General features: G+C 47.4%; 3 protein-coding genes across 8 annotated transcripts in view; 2 read left to right on the forward strand and 1 right to left on the reverse strand.

The window, feature by feature from the left end:
• Positions 1 to 13,371, reverse strand: part of ScsbetaA (Succinyl-coenzyme A synthetase beta subunit, ADP-forming) — a 64,034-nt gene extending 50,663 nt beyond the window's left edge. The window contains exons 1-4 of one of the 2 annotated variants that reach the window (XM_077657078.1): positions 13,117 to 13,371; positions 12,537 to 12,693; positions 11,886 to 12,148; positions 1,134 to 1,304 (exon numbers count right to left, since the gene is read on the reverse strand). In XM_077657078.1, the coding sequence (XP_077513204.1) occupies positions 1,134 to 1,304; positions 11,886 to 12,148; positions 12,537 to 12,693; positions 13,117 to 13,182 (657 nt within the window). In that variant the 5' untranslated portion in view covers positions 13,183 to 13,371. The remainder of the gene's footprint in view (positions 1 to 1,133; positions 1,305 to 11,885; positions 12,149 to 12,536; positions 12,694 to 13,116) is intronic. The other variant, XM_077657079.1, reaches the window with a different exon arrangement.
• On the forward strand, positions 8,099 to 9,667 carry LOC144124433 (uncharacterized). The gene has a single exon (XM_077657080.1). The coding sequence runs from the start codon at positions 8,239 to 8,241 to the stop codon at positions 9,541 to 9,543; it is 1,305 nt and encodes a 434-aa protein (XP_077513206.1). The 5' UTR covers positions 8,099 to 8,238; the 3' UTR covers positions 9,544 to 9,667.
• A 146-nt stretch (positions 13,372 to 13,517) lies between the features above and the next one.
• Mtl (Rac family small GTPase Mtl) overlaps positions 13,518 to 16,573 on the forward strand; it is a 37,144-nt gene continuing 34,088 nt past the window's right edge. For 2 of the 5 annotated variants that reach the window (XM_077657081.1, XM_077657082.1), the window contains exon 1: positions 13,518 to 13,636. In XM_077657081.1, the coding sequence (XP_077513207.1) occupies positions 13,518 to 13,636 (119 nt within the window). Of the gene's footprint in view, positions 13,637 to 13,727; positions 13,867 to 16,573 lie in introns of those variants that run through there. The other 3 variants (XR_013313168.1, XM_077657084.1, XM_077657083.1) reach the window with 2 other exon arrangements.

Raw genomic sequence — 16,573 nt, forward strand, 5'->3', positions numbered from 1 at the left:
GGGGGGGGGCAGACCAGAGTGGGTGCTCACGGAACTCACAAAAGCAGCCCATGGAACCCCTGGGTTCCGCGGAACTCAGTTTGAGAACGCCTGCTCAAGTAGCACAGTAGTCATGTCCCCTAACTTGAAAGGCCACGGAAAGTGCGATGTATTATGTACTCAGCTGAAAATGACAAGGATGTAGCTAAGAACATCTGCAACGTTTGGTATAATTCAATTTTTTGGTTATCAATTTCTAGCTCACAACAGTGGGTAATTTTTTTTGCCGGTGTTGTTCTTTGGGTGAATGTTTTGCACACACAACTGTGGCATTTTTTTCGTTCGGGAGTATAATCACCAAGCTACAGTTTGATGCATATTACAATGCGCAGTGAATTTGGTACTTGAAGAAACCATTTTTCATTTAAAGCAGTCAAAATCTGTCATTTTTTCATGGCAGTGAAAAAATTAAGTCAATGAGCAGGTGCACACTGTGCCACATGCCTGAGGCAACACGCGACTTGTGTGATGATGATATATTTCGGGGCCAAGGTGCTAGCATTCCCTGAACCCACAGGAGAGCAGCTTCCTTCACAAGAAAGTGCATCTCTCGCAAGATAGCTTTCCTACACCTTTGCGCAGTGATGCACAGAAGCTATTTAGCACAGGCACACTGTCTGGAATTTTATTTAAACTTTAAACATTTTATTTTTATTTTTTCCTTTCTTTGATATGACATGCGGGATAGCCATGGTTTAGTGTCATTGTGAAAGTTCATCTTAACCAAGTGAACATGCATATTTTTTACATTAAATCTTATGGGAACCCAACAAATGCTTATCTGAGGATTCATCTTAACGAAAGTCGCCTGTGTTTGTCTGGCGGTTTGGTCCAGGTTCATGCTGATAGCGGTGCAACTGGCTGATGCTGAATGATACTCTTCTGGCAGTGTCCATGCTGCTTGACTAGATAGAGTTCACGATTTGTGTGTAGCCCACAATTTGCGGGTGTCCCGGCTGCCTCCCTGCACCATCTACCGGCCCATTTGCAAGCACAATGCAAGTGGGCACAAGGTGGGAATGCCTGGTCGAGAGAGTAGCTTATCTCCACATCAGGCACCCCCGCCCCTGGAGCTGAGAGAGAAAACTACATGCCCCATCGATGGCAGCCGGGTGGAAACCGAGGCCCTCGACCAGCTCGGCAGTGCGTGCCTTGTCGATGCCCTGGGTGATGTCGATGGGCAGCTTGAGGATGGCCTCGGGGTTCTCCTTGGCCACCTCCTCAATGTTGACCCCGCCTTGGGACGAGGCCACAATCACGGGACCCTGCGCACAGCACCCCCTGCGTTGCCACCCTGTCACAAAGGCCTGCCATTGCATTTGAGAAGAAATGGCTGATTCTGGAAGCTTCTAATTTCTTTTAAAAATTAGCAAACATCATAACATGAAAACTTTCGACAGTGCTGCGACAGTGGACACAAAGAGAAAGACACGAAGGACAAGCGCTACTATCAACTGAAGTTTATTGGAAAAAACACAAGATTAAATACCTCACACAAGGCAGCCAGCAGCATATGCGCCAACCCCCAAAATGACAAAACGAATCACTGTGTTGAACCAAGATACTGATACTGTAGAAGCTTGGGCAAGCTGGTGTGACATGGTTTTTCAGCAGCGCAGGGGACAAATGACGTGACAAGTGCACAGACACGGCGCTGAACTTACAACTGGTTTATTGAGGTGATTTTCACTACTTAAATACAGTGGCAACCAATCTCAAATGAAAAGACAGATACACAAAAACAGATTGACAAAAATGACAATTCCTGAGCACAGGTCTACAGTGGCACAAGGCCAGCTGCGCACATTTTTCTATTCTCATAAAGGAAACGTAGTTCTTTATCAGACAGAGCTATTGAGGCTACGCTTACGCATTCATCTTTGAATTTATGAATTTCATGAGCTTCAATGATTTCACGAGTGATTTTTGTTCTATTATCTGACAGCCCTCGACACTGAGTGAGAACAGGATAACACGGCGGTTTTTTGTTCTTTTTTCTTTCCTCTGTGCAGTCTCTGCAATGAATGCCAAGGTGACGGGAAGCGGTGCCGCTCACGTTGTTGTGTTCCCGCAGCCGGTCGTTGAGGCAACGACCCCGTGTAGTGCTTGCCACATGTAAGCGGAAACCTGTACACAACATTGCTGCTACATGGTACAAAACCTTTTTGGTGTTTCTTATCGCAGCCAACCATCCTTTCATTGCTGCTGTTTACAATTTGGCAGAGTTTGGAGAGCTTATCAGGCGCGGAAAAAACAATGTTTACATCGGCACGCGCTCCCATACTTTTCAGATTATGTGAAATGCGATGTAGATAAGGAATAACCACATACTTTCTTTTTTCTTCCTTGGGCCTTTCAGTGGAATCTCTGCGGCCTGAACTAATGATTTCTCTTAACAGACTCTCTGATATTGCAATCAGAAGGTCGGATGGGTATCCTGCTGCTTGTAAGCGTACCACCTGATTTTGATAGCTGTCTTGCATCGCATGATGGCATGGTTTTTCTAGGGCATTTCTTAAACACAACTTCGCGATGCCGCGCTTTACAAGCTTAGAATGTGCAGAAGCGAAAGGCGTGAGGGGCTTCTGGCATCGTGGCTCGTAACGCCAGCACACATGGCTATTGTTGAGGCACATGGCAAGATCTAAGAAACGTAACTTTCCTTCAGAAGGCGTTTCATGCGTGTCAAAACAAGAGGGTCAAGACAGGTGTGAAAAATTGATAAAACTTTCGAGACCGAGGCCTCTGCGTCAGTAACTGCACATGTCATAAAAACTAAAAAACATCTACAAACCTAAAAACACAAGCCACGCTTTCGTCTAGTTGACTATCAAGGAGCCTGTCATTGTGCGCGAGATAAATGTCGCTCAGTATCGGAGCTATGCATGAACCAATGCAGACGCCATTGCTCTAGAGGTAAACAGATTCATTCCAGGTGGAAAATGTTGAGTTAAGGTAAAAAGTAAGGAGTTCCAAGAAGTTGCTATTGCTGATGCCTGCAGAATTCTGGAAAGCTACCACATCAAAGGAATCAATGCATTCTTCAACGCTTGCCAGCAGTTTCTTTTGCGGAAGGGAATAATATAAATCTTTAATATCGATAGAGCAGGCCGAGAAGCCTTTCCCTGGGTTTTCTTGCAAGAAAGCGATTACTTGGTTAGAACTCGTCACTTGAAAAGGGTCGTCAATGGTTAAGAGTTTCAGCTTGCCTTGCAAAAATAACGCAACAGACTTTTGCCATGTGCCATCCTCGGTGACTATTGCTCGAAGTGGGCAGTCCAGCTTGTAAGTTTTGGCTGTGAAGAATATCTTTAAGCAGGACCTTGCTTTTCTCTATACACTTGGCTAGGGATTCCAAATTCATTTGTGCACACATTTTCCGTGCTCGGGTTTTCACTTTACTTAGAGCGACATCGCTTCTCTGCCGGAAAGTTGAACTGATAGCATTTTCTGCTTTCGATAAGTAGAGCGCTTTTGCCATCACAGCAAAACCTCCCTCTTTATCAGCCTGTAATAGGGTCAGCGAGTTGTTCTTTAAAAACGAAACGGTGAATTTGATTGGAATTCTACACCTGGTAGGTTTACACTTTGTCACCTTGGCATTCATTGCAGAGACTGCACAGAAGAAAGAAAAAAGAACAAAAAACCGCTGTGTTACCCTGTTTTCACTCAGTGTCGAGTGCTGTCCGATAATAGAACAAAAATCACTCGTGAAATCATTGAAGCTCATGAAATCCATAAATTCAAAGATGAATGCGTAAGCGTTGCCTCAATAGCTCTGTCTGATAAAGAACTATGTTTCCTTTATGAGAATAGAAAAACGTGCGCAGCTGGTCGTGTGCAAGACAGCTATCAAAATCAGGTGGTACGCTTACAAGCAGCAGGATACCCATCCGACCTTCTGATTGCAATATCAGAGAGCCTGTTAAGAGAAATCATTAATTCAGGCCGCAGAGATTCCACTGAAAGGCCCAAGGAAGAAAAAAGAAAGTATGTGGTTATTCCTTATCTACACCGCATTTCACATAATCTGAAAAGGATGGGAGCGCGTGCCGATGTAAACATTGTTTTTTCCGCGCCTGATAAGCTCTCCAAACTCTGCCAAATTGTAAACAGCAGCAATGAAAGGATGGTTGGCTGCGATAAGAAACACCAAAAAGGTTTTGTACCATGTAGCAGCAATGTTGTGTACAGGTTTCCGCTTACATGTGGCAAGCACTACACGGGGTCGTTGCCTCAACGACCGGCTGCGGGAACACAACAACGTGAGCGGCATCGCTTCCCGTCACCTTGGCATTCATTGCAGAGACTGCACAGAGGAAAGAAAAAAGAACAAAAAACCGCCGTGTTATCCTGTTCTCACTCAGTGTCGAGGGCTGTCAGATAATAGAACAAAAATCACTCGTGAAATCATTGAAGCTCATGAAATTCATAAATTCAAAGATGAATGCGTAAGCGTAGCCTCAATAGCTCTGTCTGATAAAGAACTACGTTTCCTTTATGAGAATAGAAAAATGTGCGCAGCTGGCCTTGTGCCACTGTAGACCTGTGCTCAGGAATTGTCATTTTCGTCAATCTGTTTTTGTGTATCTGTCTTTTCATTTGAGATTGGTTGCCACTGTATTTAAGTAGTGAAAATCGCCTCAATAAACCAGTTGTAAGTTCAGCGCCGTGTCTGTGCACTTGTCACGTCCTTTGTCCCCTGCGCTGCTGAAAAACCAAGATACCGAATTTAACAATCATGGATTACAACAGATGGTGTGCTGACGCACATGTCGGAGTTCTTGTGAATACGATAAGCCTCAGATAATTCCCTTCTTAGCTGATTGGAATGCCTATACAGAATGTTTGTTCTATTGAACAGAGGTACACATGCATTTTTGTCCAAAGGGCTAGAATTGCTGAGTTCGCAGTCTCTGTAATGCAGGGCCAAATTAGAGGAAGGAGCCACCTTTAAAGACGAATTATGTTGGCCGCCTAGCCGTGTGTTTGCACATTTACCAGTTTGGCCTATATAACTCTTGCCGCATGTCAACGGTACATCATATAATACCACTCCCTCGGCACAAGGTGCAAATAGCAACTCATGTTTTATATTGCACTGTTTTTTACTTTCTCTTGACTTCTGTTTTTCTAATCTGGCTCTTCTATCGACCATGGCACAGATTTTTCCAAGATTTTGGGGAGCTGAAAACAGCACCCTTACCCCATATCTAGAGCCTACTTGTTTTAATCGGTGGGATAATCTGTGAACTTACGGAATTACTGCACACTTTCTTTTCTCGTTACTGGGAGGCTCTGGAGGATCGGGTTTTCCGAATGACTTAAGCTTTTTCAGGAGCTTAAGACACAAGAGTTCCACAATTTTCAATTCTGAGCAACATTTCAACAGTAGTTCCTAAACTTCACTTTAAAGTGAAGCTTTTCAGTACCCTAAATTGAATGTCTTCTCTCATCAGCCTCTACAGACTGTTGCACAATTAAACGCGTGCCGTAGAATGCTTCTCTCAGCTAAACTGGTGAGTTGTTCATGCTCAAATTTCGCACAGTAATGGCAATAGGCCGGCAGAATTGTTATATGCTACATTTGTTTGGGGTACGTGCCTGAATCGGTCAAACAAAGTCGGATATCATTGTCTGCGGTGGTGACAAAACAAAACAAGCCATTATCTCAGCGATTGGACCGGTGGCGCCATCTCGCTTCTCGGCCGTGGAGATTTGGCGAAGAAGGGGGGGGATGCTTTGCTGGAGGTTTGAAGATGCAATGAACGGCTGCGCAAATCAGGACACAGACAAGAAAGAGACACCACATGCGCACACTACCAACTGTTTACTCTATGGAAAGATGGCATATTTAAACAGTTCCGCTCAAGCATGATACTCATCCCATTATCACTTCGAACCCAGCATGTGGTATGAAAAGCCACTACATCAGGTTAACAGACTATATACTGCAGATTAGACTAACAGATATCTCTGATCAAAGGAATTAAAACCCGAAACAAAGGGGCCATCTCTTAGCAAAAGCAGTGTCAAACAATCGTAGCAACAGCAGAGTCATACAGGAGAAGCAAAAGCAGTCAGAAACCAAAAAACAAAATATAAAAAGTAAAAACCAATAACAATCATAGCAAAAGCAGAGTCAAACATATGAAGCAAAAGCAGTCAGAAAAAGAAAGATAAAACCAATAAAAAAATTAACAACCCACCTAAACAAACAGCAGACGGCCGCTAGAAATGCTAGGCTGAAAAGTATCACAGAACATGACGTCACAAAAAACTGTCTAGGAAGGAAACTTCATTTCTACGGAGGAATACCGAGGTGTCGCTGACACATGTGCTTCCTTTCTTTTTTATCATAAAGGCCTCAAGTATTTCACGCGCCACCTGATCGCGACTCCTGCCAGGAATCCTTATTCCGTTAAGCGCCGGCTTACACTTGCAGTCTCTACAATGGGGAGGCAAATTTGACCCGCCTCCGCTTTCTAACGTTTTCTCATGTGCGCTTGTGGTGTCTCTTTCTTGTCTTCGTCCTGATTTGCGCAGCCGTTTATTTCATCATGCACCAACTCGCCCCTCAGGCCGTTAGTTTGAAGATGCTTTTTCAACTCTATATCAATGATCACAAAAACCTAGTTTGGCCAACTCCACCAAATTTCAAGTCTTTCGTTAAAAAGCGGCTTCAAACCTCCTGCAAAACACCCCCAACCCCCTTGTTTACCGAATTGTCACAGCCGGCAAATGAGATGGCGCCACCGGTGCAATCGCTGAGTGAACGGCTAGTTTTGTTTCGTCGTCACCACAGACAATGCGAACATCCGACTTTTTTTTTTATCAATTCAGGAAAGTATTCAAAACAATTGTAGCACAGAACAATTCTGTCGACCTACTGCCATTTCTGTTGTAGGCAGTAGCTACATGCAGTGGCTAGGCTGGTTAGCTTGGCTGCGCTGCTGCGCGCTCGCGTGAGGCTTGCGGTGGCTAGAACGTGTCCTGTGCTTGTGCCGGTATTCGCCTGGCTGGAATAAACCTGTCCTGCTGGCATCTCAACATGGTGTCAGAAGCAACGCAATTCCCATAGTAAGCCCAACCAGAAGTTGTCCTGAAGCAGTTCGACAGCTACTTCATACCACGGCGCAACAACATTTTTGAACAGGCACGCTTCAACACACGGGTCAAAAATGCTGGCGAATCTGTAGACTTCGGAACTGCACCTCACATGCTTTCCAACCATTGCGAGTATGGCACCCTCCGAGAGGAACTGGTTCGAGACAGACTGGTCGTTGGCATTCAAGAATAGTCAGCGAGACTGCAACTTGACGCTGATCTCACTCTTCAGAAGGCGCTCGAGTTCATCAGGCAGGTCGAAAGTGTACATCAGCAGCAAGCGGAGCTTCACCCCGAAACGCTGACTGTCAACAAAGTTGCATCAGGCAGACAGCAAGTCAGGCACTCCACGAATGCTACTCATGTCCACGACGGCGAGAGCACTTTGAACCAAAGCCACATTCATGTCCAGCTGACAGCGTTCCAACATTGTGTCGTTGGTGTGAAAAAAAAACGACACCCACGTTCACTATGCCCAGCACGAACACAGGTATGCAAGGGCTGCCACAAGAAGGGCCAATACGCATGTCTGCATGTCACACCGGGTTGACATCGTTGAAGCAACCGGACCCGACAGCGAAGGTAGATTTCTCGAAACCGTCTCGTTTTTTGATACGTCGACATGGGAGACAGCCATCCTCATGCAACGCTAACCTGTAAAATTCAAGATCGACACAGGCGCCGACGAATCTGTTCTCCCACCTACGGCTTTCAGCATGCTCAGACATCAGCCTCCGTTGTAGTGTGCTCCTCGGCAGCTCTACAGTCCTGATGGGAGACCTCTCGCAGCCAAGGGCATTACGCGTCTTCAACTCTCCTACCGTGAACGTGAAACGCTCCAAGACGTCTAAGTGGATGTCCACACTCCCTTACTCGGCAAGCCCAGCATCAAAGACTTGCAGGTGCTAACCTTCGTCAGCACCGTTGCAAAGAAGGTGAGCCCAAGAGACGAATTTCCTTCGCTGTTTCAAGGCGTTGACAAGCTATTTTTTTTATTTTTTAAGAGAAAACCACATTCGCTTGCGCAAAGGTGTGAAACCATTTGCTCTGAGCTCCCCTCGCTGCATACAAATTCCGCTGTACTAGAAAACAATGCTTGAACTGCAGCGAATGGAAAATACTGGTGTCATTTCACCTGTTGATAAACCGACTGAATGCTGTGCACCTATGAATGCTGTGCACCGACTGAATGCTGTGCACCTACGCTCCGAGACCTGGAGGCAAGCGAGATTTTACATGGAGTGCCTGAGCATTGCGTGCAGAAGCAACATCCCTCCTGAACAAGGGAATAGAAGATTCAGTCAAGACCTGCGTGTAGCTTCGCAGACGGCGGAATTCATGTGGCGACAGGTTCTTCCTAGGCTCCCTCGCCGAAAGGCGCCCCCTACCTCGCCTCAACAAGACGTCGTCATGCTGGGGAACGCAAGTGTCCCCCCGAAGGTGAATAACCTGCTCGTGCTGGGGCCGAAATACTGCGAGCATCCGCGACTCGACAAAACACAGCTCCTCTCTCTTGTTAGGACCGCTGCCAGAAGAGTAAGAACGGATGAAGCTGGGAGATGCATCAAGGAAGGCGTGGATTCCCTACCCCAGGAGGTGAAGAAAGGAAGCACGCGCCGTCTCACTGCAGCAGTATCAGCCCTCAAAGACGCTGGCGTCAAGCTCGTTCAGTCGGACAAAGAGGGTGGTTTTGTGGTAAACGACCTCTACAAGGAAAAGGCTCAAGCTGCAGTCGCTGCGAACTTCAGACAAGTGAAAACTGTCAAGTCGTCGAAAGTGCAAGAGCAGGCAGTACAGCTTTGTGAGCGTGCTGGACTTTCAAGACTGGCCTCTTCCGTCAAAGCGTCGAAGGCATCTAGCCTTTTCGTCTTCTTCAGCGCCAAGACGCATAAAGTAAGCTGCCCCTTCCGTGTCATTGTGTCCGACCGAGGAACGTGGCAGCGCGAGGTAGCGGTGTTCCTGCAGAAGTGCCTGTCACACCTTGAGATTGAAGATCCTTTCCTCATCAGAAAGCCGGAGACCGTGTCAGAATTGCTTCAAAACGAGTGTCCTGCCCACGTTGGCGCGTTTTCGGTGGATGTCAAGGACTTGTACTACTCCCTGCCGCAAAGCGCGGTGATCGCAGAAATCAGCAAGTGCATCGACCGTCACGGAGGCACCAAGTTCCAGAACTCTAGTGGTATAAACGTTAGCATGTTTCTAGAAATGCTCCGCTTTTATTTACAGTCCACGTTTGCTAGAGTTGATGATAGTTTTTTCATCCAAAAACAAGGTGTTTGTATTGGATCCAGCCTCGCTCCCGTTCTCATCGATCTGTTCTTAGCTTCGTGCGATAGACAACTTCAAGCCAAGCTGGACAGCACCGTTGTTCAGTTCAGTTCAGTTTATTCACCTTAAAGGCCCCCTTGTATCGGGGGTATTACATAAGGGGTGGGATTTTAATGGAATGAGCAAACAAAACAGCGAATATTATTTAGCACTGAAGGTGATCGGTTACATGTTCTTGAAAAGTAGAGGATGAAGCGATGTTGACGATGTCACGGGGTAGGCCGTTCCAGTCCGTTGCTGCTCGAAAGAAAAATGAAGCAGAAAAGGTGGCAGTATGCGATGGCGGCCGGGCAACTTGTAGGGGATGACTGGTGCGGTGAGATATGCGTGCGGCAGTTGTGATATCCGGTGACCGATTGAGGGAAGAATGAAATAATTTGTGATAAAGGGTGAGACTTGAAATGCGACGACGGAACGGAGGTTATGCGTTATGTAGATGACTTTTTAGTATTTTATCGCAAAAGTAACGCCCAACAAACTGTTGCTCAGATTTTTGACGTGTTCAGTACTGAACTTAACAACCTACAATTGACCACAGAGCTACCTACTAACAACAAACTAAGGTTTTTGGATCTGGAACTTGTGCTATCGTGTGACCATGTGTATGTGTGGTTGGATATACTCCCCGCGCTCCCAGAAAAGCCTGCTCCCCTTCCGGTCGGCCCACTATAAGATAGTCAAGCGCGGGATAGCGAAAACATGCATGAAAGCCGCTCTGTTTAGATCATGTGCACATAAGACCCAAGCCAGCTTTGACGCGCAGGTTACTAGGCTTACCGCTGCGGGATACCCGACGAAGATCTTATCTAGCACAGCAGAGTCGATATTAAAAGAATGCAGAATTCAGAAGGAGACGTGCAAACTGGACACTAAGCACATAACATGTATTCCGTATGTTCACCAAGTTTCGCATAACCTGAAAAAGATTGTGAACAAAGCCGGCGTAAAGCTCCTTTTCTCTGCCAGGAACAAATTGGGAGGCCTGTGCAAGAGAGTGAATCAGGAGAGTGGAAAGAAGTCTTGTCAGAAGAAACACAGAGACAAATTTGTCAACTGTTGCTGTGGTGTAGTGTACAAGGTCCCACTGTCATGCGGCCGTTTCTACATCGGAGAGACCGGACGGTGCGTCAACGATCGGCTACGCGAACACGCGAAAGACATTGAAAACAAGTCACGCCGAAATATGGTCATTCATTTCGCAGATTGCGAAGAATGTGAGGCGTTTTTGAACCAAACAACTATCATCGCCAAATATAACGATCATACCTCGCGCCTGATATCGGAGGCCTTTCACATTCATGCATTAGGCAACTCATGTGTAAGCCAACCATCGGTGGCTCTATTCCCACAGGAGATCGCTTTTCTTAATCAGTGATGATATCCCGAATGTATGCCATATCATGTTTTGCACCGCATTTCTTCTTCCCTTCTATGCTTTATATTGCCCCCTCTTTCGCAATAAACCATTTGGTTGTTAGTTCAGCGCATGTGTCTGTCTCGCCTTCTTCCGTCCCGTCCGTCAGCTCTGTTTTGCCTACCATTTCAACATGAAGATGATAAGGCACTAACACTCCCTGGGACTTCAGTTTCTCCAGAAGATTCACAAACAGCCTGCGCTGGCGGCTTCCACTGGCACACCATGTGTGGACGTTGCATCATTCCTCCCAAGAGTTTGCATTTTTTGTCAAGGGAGATGTTGTAGGCAGTAGTCGCATGCAGTGACTAGGCCGGTTAGCTTGGCTGCGCTGCTGCGCGCGCGTGTGAGGCTCGCGGGGGCTGGCACATGTCTCGTGCTCGTGCCAGTATTCACCTTGCTGGAATAAACCTGCCTTGTTAGCACCTCAACAATTTCTGTGCGAAATTTGAACTTGAACAACTTACCAGTTTAGCTGAGAGAAGCATTTTACGGTGCGCTTTTAATTGCGGAACACGCTGTAGACTTGCACAGTTAACAGCCATTGCACTACGAGAGAGAACAGGAGGAAATCTCTCATAGGGGCACTCTGCCCGAGCGATGACCCTGCAGCACTGCAGCAACAGCTCTGCGTGTTCACACAGGCACCCATTTGTTGGCAGAAAAAATGGCAGTCACAGGAGCGGATTTGTGGCTCTTTTTTGGATGAGATAGATGAGGGAGTGGTCACTTGAGGCATGTATTTCTTGAACTTTTTTGGTTGAAAAAATGGGGTTTCCTACAAAAATTTCTCGCTTGTAGGGAGAGGGGGGGGGGGGGGGGGGGGGGATTGCCCTGATCACACCTGAAAAAAAAAAACACCAAGTGCAGCACCAAACTGCTGGTTTTTAACTGGACAGCAGATACGCTTCACACTGCCAACCCGTGCCACAGCTGCAGAGTGCAACATTGGCCCCAGCTGAGGGAGCAAGTAGCACAGTCTGAAAGCGGGACTCACGTTGTACTCGCGCTCCATCATGAGGGCAAAGTAGTATTCACGCCGGTTGTAGAGGCGCTCGGTGACCATCACCTTGTCCACCCGGATGCCCCGCTCACCCGTCTGCTTGGTGCGCAGTATGAAGCCAATCATCTGGGCTGCCAGCTTCTTGGCCTCGCTTGGCGAAAAGGCCATCTTGACGCCGCCCTTCAGCCCACTGTCAAAGGTGCCCTTGCCACGGCCCCCTGCCAGGACGAGTGCCTTGATCACAACATCGGGAGTGCCTGAAAACCACACACACATCTCATCACGACAGGAACACATGAAGAGACTGCAAAACTTGCATGGCACAAAGGCTGCTTGACAGCAAAATTATTATCAAGGACACAATGCTCACACTGAACTCAAGAAAAATGATAAGTGGCAGTACAGTGTAGAAAACTCAAGCACGCACTGCCTGCTAGAAAACTGAGCTCTTGGTCGTGCACATCTTTTAGACTAACAAGGAAGGTGTTTATTCTGGCACGCTGCTGACTTGGACTTGGAAATCAATTTCACCTCCAAGGTATCAGTACGCAGTGCTGCGTTGCTTAGAGCCACAAAAAAGGGGAGACAGGCAGTGCACCCGCTTGACGCCGTTGTCAATGTGCCTGACCAGTGCGAGCTCCGTACCTAGCCGCTGGGCGATCTGTTCCGCCTCTTCGGGTGATGCGGCCACGCCGAACTTGGGCACGGTGACGCCGTTGTCCTGCAGGATCTGCATGCTGACGTTCTCCTGAAGGTTGAGGCTGCGGCGCTGCAGCCACCCTGCCCAGGTATCCTGCTTGACCTTGGGAGCGACAGGGCGTTCCGATCAATGCCTAGCTCCGACAAGACACAGACGCGGCACGAGGGACTGCTTCGATTTAAGTAACGGTGCCTGGAAGCGATACGCTGCGGCAAGGATCACAGGTAGTACGCTCGCGGAGCTGGCATTTCTGATGCAACCGTAACACAAACATAGCGCGACCATCCTAATTAGGCAGAGCTCCCTATGGAGTGGTAAAGAAATGGGGCACTGTTTCGGCACTGCAATTTCTTTCGTTTTAAACATTTTGAAAGAGCTGGCCGACCTCGGCGAATGAACCCATCTGTTCACGACGACAGCTCGCCTCAGAAGCAAGTTGTGGACCAGTGGTGGGCCCAAATCCTACAGACCTAAGAATGGAGCTGATACACATCGAGAAACAATCGAAAGCAGCTGTCGTCGCACCTTCAAGTTGCGCTGTAGAGCGGTTTTTCCGGCAGTCCGCACTGCCCTCCGTAGCAAGGTCGCCATGTTTTACCCACCACACTGCTGCAGTAGCTGCACCACAGATGATGAGAAGCGAGAATCCGAAACCGAAATCACTCGTGGATGTTTGCGGGGTTTTCTTCGCGCTTGCTGGGGTCGTTCTATTATGGCAAACTGTTCTTTCCGTAGAAATACGAGTGTGTGTGAATTTTCAGCAAGTTTTTAGCCTCCACTGCCCGTTCTCAAAATGAATGTCGTTCGCATACAAATTCGAGTGAACGAAGAAGCAAGCCATGGAGCCTCTAGCCATAAAACCCCTCCTCGGACTCTTGAATCTGTTGGTAAATAAAAAACATTAATTGGGTTGTCCAAGAGTGGGCATGGGTGTTTGTTTTTGTTTCGAGTTGTCGCCGGCGCACGGTTGGGCGTTGACCGCGGCCCTTCGTAGCCGTTGCCGTATCCCGCCAAGTGCCGGCTGGAGCCGCCGGGGAGCGGAGAGGTGCGTGCGGGCCGGCTGTTGTTGTGGTGGGCTTTGCGTAGGCTTCGTTTGATGTGTTAGCGAGCTGTCCGGGTGTGTGTCCGGCGGGTTGGCAGCGGCGCTACGCGTGCGGACGGATAGCGCCCCACGGGCGGCCACGGCCAGAGCGTATCGGAGGGAGTGGATCCTCGTTGTCGCCAGCAGCTCAAGTGCCGGCCACACTCCTTGTTTACGCCCTCGTGGCCAGCACAGTGAGTCACCCTCTCGCCACTCCGGGGCTTTGTCAACGACTGCCGCTCGCGGGAGGCGTCGGAGCACGTGCTGGCTGGAGCGAGAAAATTGCCCTTTGTGTGCACGTCGGATGGAGTGTATTTTTAGCGCGTCAGTCGAGCCACCCGTCTTAAAGGGCTGCAGCGTTCGGTGGCCGAGTCGCGTTTTGTTTACTGTCGTTCCTGTTGACCCGGTGATTTCGGCCACCGTTCGTGACTGAGGGGCAGCGCCGCCTTTTCGTGTGCTCCATTTAGCCGCGGCTGGTGTTTCTTCTTCTTCCGTCCCGACAGAAAAGCGAAACGGGCTGAGGAAAGAATGGGCACCAGAGCGAGGCATACTTGACAAGAACTGCATTAAAGAGGGCGAAATGTGCATTTGAGAACGTAACGAGCTTGCGTGAAAGTCCTTGAAGGGCATGTAGGTTTGTTTTAGAGCAAAATGCAGCAGGAGACTTTCAGCTGTAGTTCACTGAAAAAAAAAAAAACAATGCCACTGGCTTCCTGTCATCGCCAGCCATATGCATAAGCACTTATGACAAACGAACTTCAAAAATTGACAAGCTGAACCGAGAAATTCCATCTCCTTATTGAATAAATCAATTGCAGCCACGCAAACGCACTTGTGAGGGCTGTATTTTGGTATCTGTAGGTTCGCAGTGTACTACTGCTAAATTCTTCCTATCATCTGATTGCTTCGACTGCTCATGCTCAGAGATGCTCATTAATGGAGCGCCTCTTTTGGCCTGCGTAAATCTTTCGACAGCTGAGCTGAACCTGTACATACTTTTGTGGTTGGCGACGGCTCCGGCAGCATTTACACATGGAACTTGGGTACTAATTCTTACATCGACATGTTCTCACTTGTCGGTGCCTTCCAATGAAACTGTACAGTGCCATTGGGAGGCAGCTGTGTGACGAAAATGGATTTGCCGATGTACAGCTGCTAGCCAGTGTTCAGATTCGTCCTGTTTTGTGGAGACTGTTGCCTTTGGAAGGATTCAGAAAATTTTGTTGCATAAAATTTTTCTTTCCAGGGGCCCCTAATAATAGCCTTTGTGGATAAAACACTTGGAGTGCTTGTTTTAGTGAACGAGTCTAAATCCTGGTTTGTTGTGTGAATTCATGACAATGGGCACTTTGCATCTGTTCAAGAAGCTAGTCTGAAACGTAATCTTAGAGATTTTTTCAAAGTTTCTTCCGATGTATAGTGTGCCAAAAACAGAATATGGTCACAAGTGCTGCTGTAAGCAAGGGGAGTGAGGGTCTCAATTAGTAAGTGCCCCCTTATCTGGGAAATGCCTTTTTGAAGGTCTCTACCACACCCTTCTTTAGCCTCAGATTTAAGGGGTACCACTATGTTTTCTCAGTGCTGGTTAATCTGTTAAATGGATCTATGTGTTCCAGAGATCAGTGCAAAAAGAATAATTGAAATCTGAGCATGCAAATGAGTTATTCAACTTAGAAAATTGCATGTTAAATGATCCGATGAAAGTGCGTTTCACTCTCCCAGTGCTGAGATTGGCCGCTACCAGTCAGAACCATGCCTTGTGCACTTGCACAGCAGAAGCGTGTCTGTACACTTGCAGTTGTTGCTTTGCCTGGGGAGCCCCTCTGCCTACAGATTGTAGATAGGGCAGGGATGACGAACTCATCAAAAGGTTTGCTTCCTGTCTGGCTTTTCACATTTTCGGGAAAGGTGTGTCGACTGGCTTTTTTTTTTTTTCTTTCTTCTGGGTATGTTTTGAACAGCATTCGTCTCCACGAAAATTTGAAGCAGATGCCCCTAGGGTTACTCTTACTACTTTTCGTTCACTTTCACCGCTCTGTTCAGTTTTTGTGGCATGCGAAAAGTGTACAGCATTTAGAGACATCATACTTGGGATTCATTTCCCAAGTTTGAAGTAACTAGGTTCAAACTGGATGCCCAAAAAATTAAAGGCAGCGCCAAATGTGGCTGCCACCTCATTTCTGCTGCTGAAAATCGCCGCTGCGTTTCTATGCCATCAGCTCAAAATAAGCATTTTTGGAGAAAATAAAAATATCAAATATTACAATTTGGGCAACCTCTGTGGACATGGAGGCATACCGAGAATAAAGAGCTCATGCTTGATGAATGTCGCTGGGCCTCTTTGAAGGGGCGCAGGCAAGTGAGCTGGCCCCCTTTTGTTTCTCTGCAGACTGGGTGTGTGACAGCCATGCGTGACATCAGTGCATGTCTGTACTTCACAGTGCTGGAATAGAACATGTGGACAAACAGCCCTGAAAATGTGGTATTGCGGATAACGGGGAGAAAGCGGCTGCACTACAGTAGGGGTGCAGCCGCAAATGCTATGACCTGTTTGGTAAATGCAGTGCATCACAAAAAACGGACAGAAGGGGAAGACACAAGCAACAGGGCTGTCGCTGACTAACGACTGAAATTTTATTGAAAACGGCAGGGCTTTAAATACGAACGGCATCACACGGCCAAGTACATACCCTGTTTATATTTAAACCTCTGCCGTTTTGAATAAAATTTCAGTCGTTAGTCAGCGACAGCCCTGTTGTTTGTCTCTTCCCCTTCTGTCCCTGTTTTTTGTGCTGCACTGCTCTTACTTAAGATGAACCACTGACTAGCGCACACCAAGATTTTGATAGCTATGTCGTCCTTTGTCTGAGCAAGAAAAACTGTCCATGCACTTTCATTGCG

This window comes from Amblyomma americanum, chromosome 3 (assembly GCF_052857255.1).
Source record: "Amblyomma americanum isolate KBUSLIRL-KWMA chromosome 3, ASM5285725v1, whole genome shotgun sequence".
NCBI classification, from domain to species: domain Eukaryota; kingdom Metazoa; phylum Arthropoda; class Arachnida; order Ixodida; family Ixodidae; genus Amblyomma; species Amblyomma americanum.